We start from the raw sequence: 11787 nt of genomic DNA on the forward strand, positions 1-11787 counted from the left end.
CGTACCCAAAAAAAAAAAAAAAAAAAAAAAAGAAACGTCATGGTTTTGTGTGTGCTACATGATGCTACTTTGTATAAACACGTTCCTGCAGATTTTCACAAAGACGTCTAGTAAAGGAAATGAGGAAAGGTGACCAGTATTTATGTCCTATCATTTACTTCTCACGACCAACTCTGATCTTCCCAGTGAACTGGTGCTGGTGGTATAGGGCGTGGTTATCATTGTCACGAGTTTTTCAGGGAGGAATCAAAACTCAGAGAAGTCAAGCAGCTAAACCTGAGGGCACACAGCTCAGTGGCAGAACAGGGGTTTGCTTCATTTGCTTTGCAAGATCTATCACAGTTTATAAACTCAGTTTGATGAATAATAAGTACGTATTTGTTATGTCCATATGTTTAGATAATGGAAGGCTCAGAATATATTTTGGGTAAAATTATGTGACTTTATTTTAAAAAAAGGACTATGGGGGGAACCCTCTTCTTTTTAGAGAAAATAATTTCAAACATTTCATTGTGGGTTTTTTGGCCATCGGGGTGAACGAGTGCCCCCTTCTGGCCTATCTGGAGAAACTTAGGCAGACGCGGAGGGTCAGTGAAACCCCATAGGTTCAGAGTCCAGTGCCGGGGGTGCCAGGAAAATCCTTATTTCCACAAGCACTCGGGTTATGTCGATATGTTTTGAGGAACTACTATTAACTTTTTTGTCCACACGTTTAGATGGATTTTTGAAAATTAGTTTCACCCAAAGTGAGTTTTCAGAGACTCTTACCCACTGCTGAGCCGTGTCCAGGAGGACCGGGCCTTTCACGCAGCGGCCACGTGGCCCCGCCTGGGGCAGTGACTTTGGTTCATGCTTCTTTGGTCTTGAACCCAGAAGCAACCGGTGCTGCTCCAGGTGGGTGGGCCCCGGGAGACCTGCCTGACCTGCTCCTTACTTTGCTGTGAGGTGAGGGAGATGCTGAATGGTCCTGGTATGCCCGGTGTGACCATTTCCAGCAGGTGAAGCCAAGAGGTGCCTGGGCCTCCCCTCCGTTTAACTTGTGCCGCCATGGCCCTGTACAGTGACAGTTATTGCAAGAGTGACAAACAGACTTTGAATCCTGGCTCAGCCCTTTACCAGCAGGTCGCCTGCTTTCTGTGAGTCTCAGTTTCCTCATCTGTAAAATGGGGACAATATCTCCCACCCCAGGGGGCTGTAGGAAGGATCACGAGAGATAATGTGTGTAAACAGCTTAGTGGGGAGCCCTGCGCACGGCAGAACTCAGGCAGGTTACTGGTGAGGAGGTGGCAGCTGCTTCCCCCAGACATCTGGGTGGGCTGCATGTAGGGCCCTGGGCCTCCGGCAAGGGGGGCAGAAAGATCCCTGCTCCCTGGCACTGAGGCCACAGCTTGTGGTCATGACTGCAAGTGGCCGTGGCGCAGCAGGCCAATTGTAGGTTTCTTTTTGCCTTAAAATAGAATAGCATAAGATTATTCCAAAACTAGAATGATTATTTTTAGTCATCTTCAATTTAATTTTTTTTTAGTAAATTATTTTGTTGTATTTATTTTTGGCTGCTTTGGTCTCCGTTGCTGCGCGCGGTCTTTCTCTAGTTGTGGTGAGCGGGGGCTACTCTTCTTCGCGGTGCGCGGGCCTCTCATTGCGGTGGTTCTCTTGTTGCAGAGCACGGGCTCTAGGCGCGCAGGCTTCAGTAGTTGTGATGCCCGGGCTTCGTTGCTCCATGACATGTGGGATCTTCCTGGACCAGGGCTCGAACCCATGTCTCCTGCATTGGCAGGCGGGTTCTCAACCACTGCACCTCCAGGGAAGCCCCATCTTCAATTTAAGATTAGGCCGCAGACTTTGCATACCTTAGTGGTAAATATTGTTGGCCAGTAAGTGTCTAGAAAGGTTCTGTGTTTGGAGTGAACTCTTATGTTTACTGCACAGAGGAGGGGCCACACTTTTAGCCACGCAGGACTGCTTTCGACACCGGTTCTGCTGCTTATTGGCCAGGAGTCCTTGGACGATCACTTGACATCCCCGGACCTGTCGTGTTCAAGTCCGGCAGCTGTAGGTGCACAGGCCTTGTGGTGGCCACTTGCCCTTGCCTTGTTCCTTACGTGGGACAGTGGTTCTCACCTTGGGCACTTATGCCCCCGGGGACACTTGGCACTCTGTGAGGCATCTTTGGGTGTCACAGGTGGGAGTGGGACACTGCTGAATGTCCCATGATGCACAGGATGGTCCTCATGACGAACAATTATCAGTCCTCAAGTGTCAGAAGTGCTGAGGTTGAGATCCCTGCCCTGGATCATGGCTGACGTCACCTGAGATTTCTGAATGTTGATATGAGTACGTGTTTGCACTAGAGAGTCCTTCTAAACTGGGCAATCTTCCATGAAAAGGCTTGCAAAGTTCTAGAACACAAATCAGAATTGGCTCTGGTCTTAATGAGCTGGTTTTGAAGAGAGTCACAGGGAGAAGTGGGGGGTCCCCAGGAGATGCCCACGGCCCAGGCAGACAGTGTACACCTCGGGCCCAGGACTTGTTCTGGAAGCAGCTGCTCTTTCTGAGTGTGAGTGATGGGGCTCTCACATAGCCCCAAAATATATTTACCAGCATCATGAAAGAAATAGAGCTGGTCTTTTTGAGCACAGACCCTGTGCTAGGAGGGGCCGTGTTCCTGGCACCATCCCGTACATAATCCCTCCTCATCCTCTTAACCCTAAGAAAGGTGGTATCTCTGTCCAGTTTGCACACTACGAAATCGAGCCGCAAAGAGCCTCTAACTTGCTGTAGGTCACATGATGCCTAACAGTCGGATTTAGGGCTTGCAAAATCTGCTTGCAAATCTGGAGCTTTGCTTTTTTTTTTTTTTTTTTGGCCTTCGCCAGTGTCTCTCCACCTGGTGAAATGTATGGGCCCCTTTTGCGAGAAAAGTATTCTCACAGCTGCCCATGTGCCCCGCAGTGGTCAAGTCACCCACCCTTTTCTGCAGTCGCACTGTTGCACAACTGTCACAGTAGGAGGTGTTCCAGGCTGGATTTGGCTCGAATGTACCACTTGTGTTCTACGTCAGTACCTACACTTCCCTCCCTGGATTACAATGGTGAAAGTGATACCGCTGGGCACCAAACACAGACACTGGTGTTATTTGTTCCTGAATGTGTTCTAGTCTAAGAGAACTGCCCGGAGAAGTGCTCCAGAACTTTCTGCAGTGAAGGACCTGTTCCGTGTCTGCTCATAGCCACACATGGCTGCTGAGCGTGTGACGTGGGACTCATGTGATGAAGGAAGTGCCTTTTAATTAATTAATTAATTTATTTATTTATTGGCCATGCTGCACGGCATGTGGGATCTTAGTTCCCCGACCAGGGGTTGAACCTGTGCCCCCTGCAGTTGGAAGCGTGGAGTCTTAAGCGCTGGACCAACAGAGAAGTCTGAAGGAAGTGCATTTTAAATTATATTTAATTTTAATTAATTTAAACATAAATATCCACATACGGCCAGTAACTGTGGGACTCACAGCACAAGTCTGGTGGTTCTAGAATTACCTGGAGAGATATTAAAAATCCCAGTGTGGAGGCTACAGCCCAGACCAAGCCCATGAGACTGGGGGTGGGACTCAAGCGTCATTGTTCCTGATTGTAGCCTATAGATGATTCAGGAAATGCTTATATCACAAGGTGATCATCAAGATTAAATGACAAGGGCTTCCCTGGTGGCGTAGTGGTTGAGAGTCTGCCTGCTGATGCAGGAGACACGGGTTCGTGCCCCGGTCCGGGAAGATCCCCTATGCCGCGGAGCGGCTGGGCCCGTGAGCCATGGCCCCTGAGCCTGCGCGTCTGGAGCCTGTGCTCCGCAACGGGAGAGGGCACAACAGTGAGAGGCCCACGTACCGCAAAAAAAAAAAAAAAAGATTAAATGACAAAATGAAATTCTCTTAGAGAACTTATGGGACCCCAGTTGAAAAAGTGGTGCAGACATGCTGCCTGTAGATGTTTCCCAATTATTATTTTTTAAAGTTTTCCTCTTTTCGGTGTAATTTTATCTTTGGCTCTCAGGTTGCCTGATCCCTCCTGTGCTGGTCTCGGCCGTTCTGAATAACATTCTAACGCTGTGTGTATCTCCCTGCAGGATGGCAAACTGTCGTGAGTCGTGGCAGTGGGAGGTCGGCCAACGTCTTAGATTGTTTTTTGACCCTAAAAACAGAAGTTCCCCTCATGACTGAAGAGCAAAAGCGGGACTTAAACCCCCTGACCATAGAGGTCAAGTGTGTTTCCTGCCTTCCATCACGGTCTGTGTCCTTCAGTGAACTAGAGGTAAGAGTGAGCCAGCTGGTCTGAGAGCTGATTTTCCCAGCCATCTGCCCATCACCTGTTGCCCCTCACCCACAATGGTCCTACATGAAAAGTATGATCATCAACCTCATTTCCTCATTTAGGATCTCACAGCCAGACAGCAAAGAGATTAGGTTCCTGGGATCAGGAGTTACCAAGTGTGAGGTCTCCTCTGCTACACCACAGGGTTCTTCAGGTGCAGGTAGCGACCCTCCACTCAGGAGGAGCCCTATGGTTCCTTGTTACAGCAGCAGTGCTCGCCTAGTGCTCACTTATTTTGAACCAGCCAGTTTAGTGCTGCTGTTTACCTTGGGAGTCCCCTGTTCCTCTCCTGGTGGGTCCCTGTCCCTGGATTCTGTGTCTTGCTCTTGCTTTGTTTCCTCTTTGATTTTGCTGGAGCACATCCTCCTGTAGCTTTCTGAGAAGAGGTTAAGGGGAGATACTTGTTTTATGATCTCTTATGTCTGAAAATATCCTTATTCTACCCTTATAATTGATTGATAGTTAGGGTATAGAATTCTAGGTTAAAAAAACATTTTCTTTCAGTTTAAAAATTTTTTTATTGGAGTATAGTTGATTTACAATGTTGTGTTAGTTTCACGTACACAGTAAAGTGAATCAGTTATACATATACACATATCCATCCTTTTTACATTCTTTTCCTATATAGATAATTACAGAGTATTGAGTAGAATTCCCTGTGCTATACAGTAGCTCCTTGTTAGTTATATATTTTATATATAGTGGTGTGATCTCCCAATCCCAGTCTCCCACTTTATCCCTCCCCCCTCTCCCCTGGTAACCATAAGTTTGTTTTCTACATCTGTGACTCTATTTCTGTTTTGTAAATAAGTTCATTTGTACCACTTTTTTAGATTCCACATATAAACAATATCGTATGATATTTGTCCTTTTCTGTCTGACTTACCTCACTTAGGATAATTTCTAGGTGCATCCACGTTGCTGCAAATGGCATTATTTCATTCTGTTTAATGGCTGAGTAATATTCCATTGTGTATATGTACCACAACTTCTTTATCCACTCCTGGATAAATTATCTATCCATCGATGGACAGTTAGGTTTCTTCCATGTCCTAGTTGTTGTAAACAGAGCTGCAATGAACACTGGGGTACGTGTATCTTTTTTTTATGTATATAAATTTATTTATTTATTTATTTATTTATTTATTTATTTAATTTATTTTTGGCTGCATTGGGTCTTTGTTGCTGCGTGCAGGCTTTTCTCTAGTTGCGGCAAGCGGGGGCTATTCTTCATTGCAGTGTGCAGGCTTCTCATTGCGGTGGCATCTCTTGTTGTGGAGCATGGGTTCTAGGTGCATGGGCTTCAGTAGCTGTGGCACGTGGGCTCAGTAGTTGTGGCTTGTGGGCTCTAGAGCGCAGGTTCAGTAGTTGTGGCGCACGGGCTTAGTTGCTCCGTGGCATGTGAGATCTTCCTGGACCAGGGCTCAAACCCATGCCCCTGCATTGGCAGGGGGGGTTTTTTTTTTTTTTTGTGGTACGCGGGCCTCTCACTGTTGTGGCCTCTCCCGTTGCGGAGCACAGGCTCCGGACACGCAGGCCCAGCGGCCATGGCTCATGGGCCCAGCTGCTCCACGGCATGTGGGATCCTCCTGGACCGGGGCACGAACCCGCGTCCCCTGCATCGGCAGGCGGACTCTCAACTACCGCGCCACCAGGGAAGCCCCAGCAGGTGGATTCTTAACCACTGTGCCACCAGGGAAGCCCCATGTACCTTTTGAATTATGGTTTTCTCCGGATATATGCCCAGTAGTGGGATTGCTGGGTCATATGATACTTTATTTTTAGTTTTTTAAGGAACCTCCATACTGTTCTCCATAGTGGCTGCACCAATTTATATTCTCACCACCAGTGTAGGAAGGTTCCCTTTTCTCCACACCCTCTCCAGCATTTATTGTTTGCAGATTTTTTTGTTGATGGCCATTCTGACTGGTGTGAGGTGATACCTCATTGTATTTTTGATCTGATAATTAGAGATGTTGAACATCTTTTTACATGCTTTTTGGCCATCTGTATGTATTCTTTAGAGAATTGTCTGGATCTTCTGTCCTTTTTTTTTTTTTTTTTTTTTTTTTTTTTTTTTTTTTTTTTTTTTTGCGGTACGCGGGCCTCTCACTGCTGTGGCCTCTCCCGTTGTGGAGCAGAGGCTCCGGACACTCAGGCTCAGTGGCCATGGTTCACAGGCCTAGCCGCTCTGTGGCATGTGGAATCTTCCCGGACTGGGGCACGAACCCGTGTCCCCTGCATCGGCAGGCGGACTCTCAACCGCTGCGCCACCAGGGAAGCCCTCTTCTGTCCATTTTTTAATTGGGTTGTTTGTTTTTTTGATATTGAGCTGCATGAGCTGTTTGTATATTTTGGAGATTAATCCTTTGTTGGTCTTTTCATTTGCAAATATTTTCTCCCATTCTGTGGGTTGTCTTTTTGTTTTGTTTTTGGTTCCCTTTGCTGTGCAAAAGCTTTTAAGTTTAATTAGGCTCCATTTGTTTATTTTTTGTTTTTATTTTCATTACTCTAGGAGGTGGATCCAAAAAGATATTGTTGCAATTTATGTCCGAGAGTGTTCTGCCTATGTTTTCCTCTAAGAGTTGAATAGTATCGGTCTTACATTTAGGTCTTTAATCCATTTTGAGTTTATTTTTGTGTATGGTGTTAAGGAGTGTTCTAGTTTCATTCTTTTACATGTAGTTGTCCAGTTTTTCCAGCACCACTTATTGAAGAGACTGTTTTTTGTCCATTTTATATCCTTGCCTCCTTTGTCACAGATTAGGTGACCATAGGTGCATGGGTTTATTTCTGGGCCTTCTATCCCGATCCATTGGTCTATATTTCGGTTTTTGTGCCAGTACCATACTCTTTTGGTTACTGTAGCTTTGTAGTATAGTCTGAAGTCAGGGAGTGTGATTCCTCCAGCTCCGTTTTTCTTTCTCAGGATTGCTTTGGCTATTTGGGGTGTTTTGTGTTTCGATACCAATTTTAAAATTTTTTCTTCTAGTTCTGTGAAAAATGCCATTGGTAATTTAATAGAGATTTTACTGAATCTAGATTGCCAAGGTGACTATCTATAAAAAGGTCTGCCTGTAAAGCTGGCCCTTGGCAGGTGTCTAGGAACTTGAATCGTTCTCTAATGAGAGTGGTTCCTGGGCCTGACTGTTTCTGCCAACAGTGCTGACCGTGCTTTCCTCCAGGGCGCCTGGCATATTGGGACACAGGCTGGGGGAGCCTAGTACCAGCCCCAATCAAAACCCTGGGTGCTAGGTTTCCAGTGAGCTCCCTGGTGGACAGTACGTCACCTGACTTGTCACAGTCAGTTGTGCAGGAGCTCAGTGCATCCTGGGACACACAGTAGGAGGCCATGGGGAGATGGCGCCTGTCCCCCTGCTTTGCCTCACAGCCCTTTTCCCTTTGCAGGCTTTGCCTGGTCTCCTCTGGCCATTGTGAAGCCCAGCTGTGGGTCTGACCACAGCTGAGTCCTGAGGTTCTCCTAGAGAATCACGGATCTGGGGGCGGCCCTGGGGTCGCCGACTCAGCAGTGTTTTCCTGCTTTGCGGGTCGCCGTCCCTGTTTGTACAGTCCTTGTTTCCTCAAGTTGGTTTTTTTGTTTGTTTGGTCTCCATCGTCACCTCTGTCTTAATCCCCTGATTCGCTGCTCATAGGTAAGAGTGGGGGCCTCAAAAGCATCCTTGGGTGCTGAGCGGGCTTGTGGGTTCTGAGCCTCATGCTGCGGTGGCCTGGGTGGGCTGGTGGTGGGGAGACCTCAAGGTCGATCTCTGGAGGTCTCTCCCAGTTGCCCGCCTGGAGGGTAAGGGTTTGGTAGCCAAGGGATGAAAAGGACGTGGGGTCTGCGTTGGATGGTCCGTGAGCATTTGGTCACCTAATACATCTGGTTTGGATAGGAGCCGAATGCCATCAGCTGTCCCTCATTCCAGAGACCCTCTGGTTTTTTAATTTTTAAAATAGCAAGCAGAAAAGTAAAATATCCTACAGAATCGACTATTTTCTCTTGGTATACAGTTCTGTAAATTTCAATTCGTGTGTGGATCAGCATTCTCACCACCACAGTGAGGATACAGAACACCTCTATGACCGCACCCCCCAAACTCTTTTGTTCTAGCCCTTTATGACCACATCTTCCCCACCTGCACGCCCGGCAACCGCAGATGTGTTCATCGTGATAGTTTTAACTTTTGAAGATTGTCGTACGGATGGGGTTGTATATTGTGTAACATCCACACTAACAACCTCTGCTCCAGCAGGGAACAACACGTACAGCCTCCTTCACTCAGAACGATGCCGGCAAGATTCCCGCAAGCTAGAATTCATCCCTTTTTGCTGCTGAGTCGTATTCTGCAGCTGGATGTAACCGCAGTCTGTCTGTCCGTTAACCCATGGAGGATGTTTAGGTTGTTTCTGGTTTGGGGCAGTTACGAATACAGCTGCTAAAACATCTGTGTACGTGCTTTTGTGTGAACATAAGCCTTCAGTTCTTTACGATAAATTCCCGGGCTCTGTGGAGAGGCTATGGCTGCCTTCTCACCAGCGGTGTGCGGGGGCTCCAGCTGCTCCTATCCTCCCCAGAACTTGGTATCGTCAGTGTTTTATTTTTAATTTTGGCCACTCTGATGAGTATGCAGTGTTATCTCATCGGGGTTTCCCATGCATTTCCCTGATGCAGAGTGATGTGGTGCATCTCTTAATCTGCTTATCTGCCACTTTATGGCCCCTTTGGTGAGGTGTCAGTTCAAGTTTTTGCCCACATTTCAACTGAGTTCTTTTTTTTATATAAATTTATTTATTTTTGGCTGCATTGGGTTTTCGTTGCTGCGCGCGGGCTCTCTCTAGTTGCGGCGAGTGGAGACTACTCTTCGTTGCAGTGCATGGGCTTCTCGTTGCGGTGGCTTCTCTTGTTGCGGAGCGTAGGCTTCAGTAGTTGTGGCTCACGGGTTCCAGAGTGCAGGTTCAGTCGTTGTGGCGCACGGGCTTCGTTGCTCTGCGGCGTGTGGGGCCTTCCCAGACCAGGGCCCGAACCCGTGTTCCCTGCATTGGCAGGCGGATTCCTAACCACTGCGCCACCAGAGAAGTTCTCAACTGAGTACTTAGTTTTCCTGTTGTTAAATTGAGAGTTTTTAAATCTACTCTGGATACAAGTCCTCTTTTGGATATATTCTTTGCAGATACTTTCTCCCAGTCTGTAGTCTGCCTTTTTATTCTCTTATTAATTATACATTTTTGTCTTCTGTTGATTGTGTTTTTGTGTCACATCTAAGAACTCTTTGCCTAACCCCTGGTGACAGGGGTTTTCTTCTATGTTTATAGTTTTACATTTGGATCTATAATCAATTCTGAGTTAATTTATGTATAAGGTTTAAGTTAATGTTCATTTTTTTTGCAAACACATGACTGATTGTTCCAGCACCATTTGTAGAAAATATGTTTTTTTTCATTGAATTTCTTTTGCATTTCTGACAAAAATCAGTTGGCTATACTGGTAGAGGTCTATTTCTGGATCCTTTATTCTTCCCTTTTAAAATTGTGTTAGGTCTTCCAGTTTCTTTGCCCTTTCATATAAATTTTAGAATCAGCTTGTCTCTATCTACAAGAACTTGTGCTAGGATTTTGCCTGGCTTTGCATTAAATCCATAGATCAGTCTGGGGAGAACTGACGTCTTACTGTGTTGAGCCTTCCAACCCCTGAATTCAGTGTGCCTCTCCATTAGTTTAGGCCTCCTCTTTTCTCTCTCATCAGTGTTTTGAAGCTCTCAGGACCCTTTATTCATTTGCCTGCACAACAAACTAACAACCTCCCGCCAAGCAGTAGGGGAGGGGAGGGCACTTGGGCCGGCTGGCTTCTCGGGACTTGCAACGGTTCCCTTGCTGGACTCTTCGCTGTGACCCCCAGATCCAGAGTTGCTGGGTCCTGCCAGTTCCTAAGTCTTTTGAGGATTTTGCAGAGAATGGCTGGTTCTCAGCTTCTCCATTACATGCTTGGGGTTTGGCTTCCTCACCTGTGTTGTGTCTGCACCACTTGCTCGTCCCTGTCCCAGCGCTCATGCTGGCTTCTCTTCTCTTCTCCTTGTCCTTGTATTTATGTCTTAAAAAAAATTCCTTGTGGTTTTAGGGCAGTTTGGTGAGGGGTGTAACCAGATGTATGTGTTCAGTCTGCCACTTGAACCGCATGACGTGATGTTTAGTTCATGTCCCCAGTGGGCTGAAGTCGCCCACACAAGGGACCATGGTGTCAGCGTCCCCGGCGCCTAGCCCGGGGCCTGGTACGAACAGGAGCTCGGTGACCATCATTCGAGCATGAGAGCCAAGGAACAGGACATTTTGATACACTGGTTGTATCACAGTTCATCTGTTCAAAGAGAATTCCCCTCACTCAGATTTTCAGTTGCCTGCCCAGCTGCTGCCACTGCAAACAGATTACAGGTTGGGAACTTGAACTTGCCAGAGGGCAGGTCCAGGAGAGAAAAGCAATAGGGGGTTTCCTTCCACTCTCTCTGTCTCATAGGGTTCCCAGACCCCATTCTTTGGAACAGAAAGAGAGCTCTGTCTCTCCATGCCTGGTGCATAATTCTGGGATTCAGGCTTCCTTTGCGTCTAGTCTGGGACATGCAGGAAGAGAATAAAACCCAGGAAACTCACTGGATTTGGTCTCTTTCTCCAAACTGCCAAACTGCCTTTTACTTTTCAGAAGCTGCTGCGTGCATCTCTGGAGGGTTTTTTTTTTTTTCTTTAGCATTTATTTATTTATTTAGGCTGCGCCGGATCTTAGTTGCGGCACATGGGACTTCCGTTGTGGCATGCGGGCTTCTTAGTTGAGGCATGCGGACTCTTAGTTGAAGCATGGCTTCTGTTGAATTCAGTGGGAGGTGCAGGGTGGGTGTGCTTATTCCGTTTAACCAGATTTGAGAGCTCCTCTTTTATTTTTCTTTTTGATTATTGATTTATAGATATTCTTTTTATTAATATATTGTGGATACAAGTCCTTTGTCAGATATATATGCATTGTACATATTTTCTGCCCATCTGGAGCTTGACTTTAATTTTCTTAATAGTGTCTTTGATGAAGTCCATCTTATCAACTTTTTCTGTTATGATTAGTGCTTTTTGTGTCATATCAAATAAATCATTTTTCCACCCCAAGTTTATGAAGATACTACCCTGTGTTTTCTTCTAGAAGAGGTATGATTTTAGCTTTTATGTTTAGGTCTATGATTCCTCTAGAATTAATTGCATTTTCCTAACCATAAAAATGGTATGTTTCTTCATTTAGATTTTCTTTAATTTCTCTCTGCAGTGTTTTGTAGTTTTCAGTGTACAGGTCTTATACATCTTTCATTTCTTCCTAAGCATTTTATGTTTTGATGCTGTTGTAGGTGATATTTTTAAATTTTAATTTTAATTTTTTAAAATTTAAAAAAAT

At 46.1% G+C, this 11787-nt stretch overlaps 1 protein-coding gene across 1 annotated transcript in view; it reads left to right on the forward strand.

Moving 5' to 3' along the window:
• Positions 1–1047: 1047 nt before the first annotated feature.
• Positions 1048–11787, forward strand: part of LOC103072432 (uncharacterized protein FLJ43738-like) — a gene marked incomplete at its 3' end in the record, with an annotated part of 32632 nt that continues 21892 nt past the window's right edge. Inside the window, exon 1 of the mRNA XM_007465302.1 lies at positions 1048–1136. Coding sequence (XP_007465364.1) covers positions 1048–1136 — 89 coding nt within the window. The remainder of the gene's footprint in view (positions 1137–11787) is intronic.

This window comes from Lipotes vexillifer, unplaced genomic scaffold (genome assembly GCF_000442215.2).
Source record: "Lipotes vexillifer unplaced genomic scaffold, Lipotes_vexillifer_v1.1 scaffold1115, whole genome shotgun sequence".
NCBI lineage: Eukaryota > Metazoa > Chordata > Mammalia > Artiodactyla > Lipotidae > Lipotes > Lipotes vexillifer.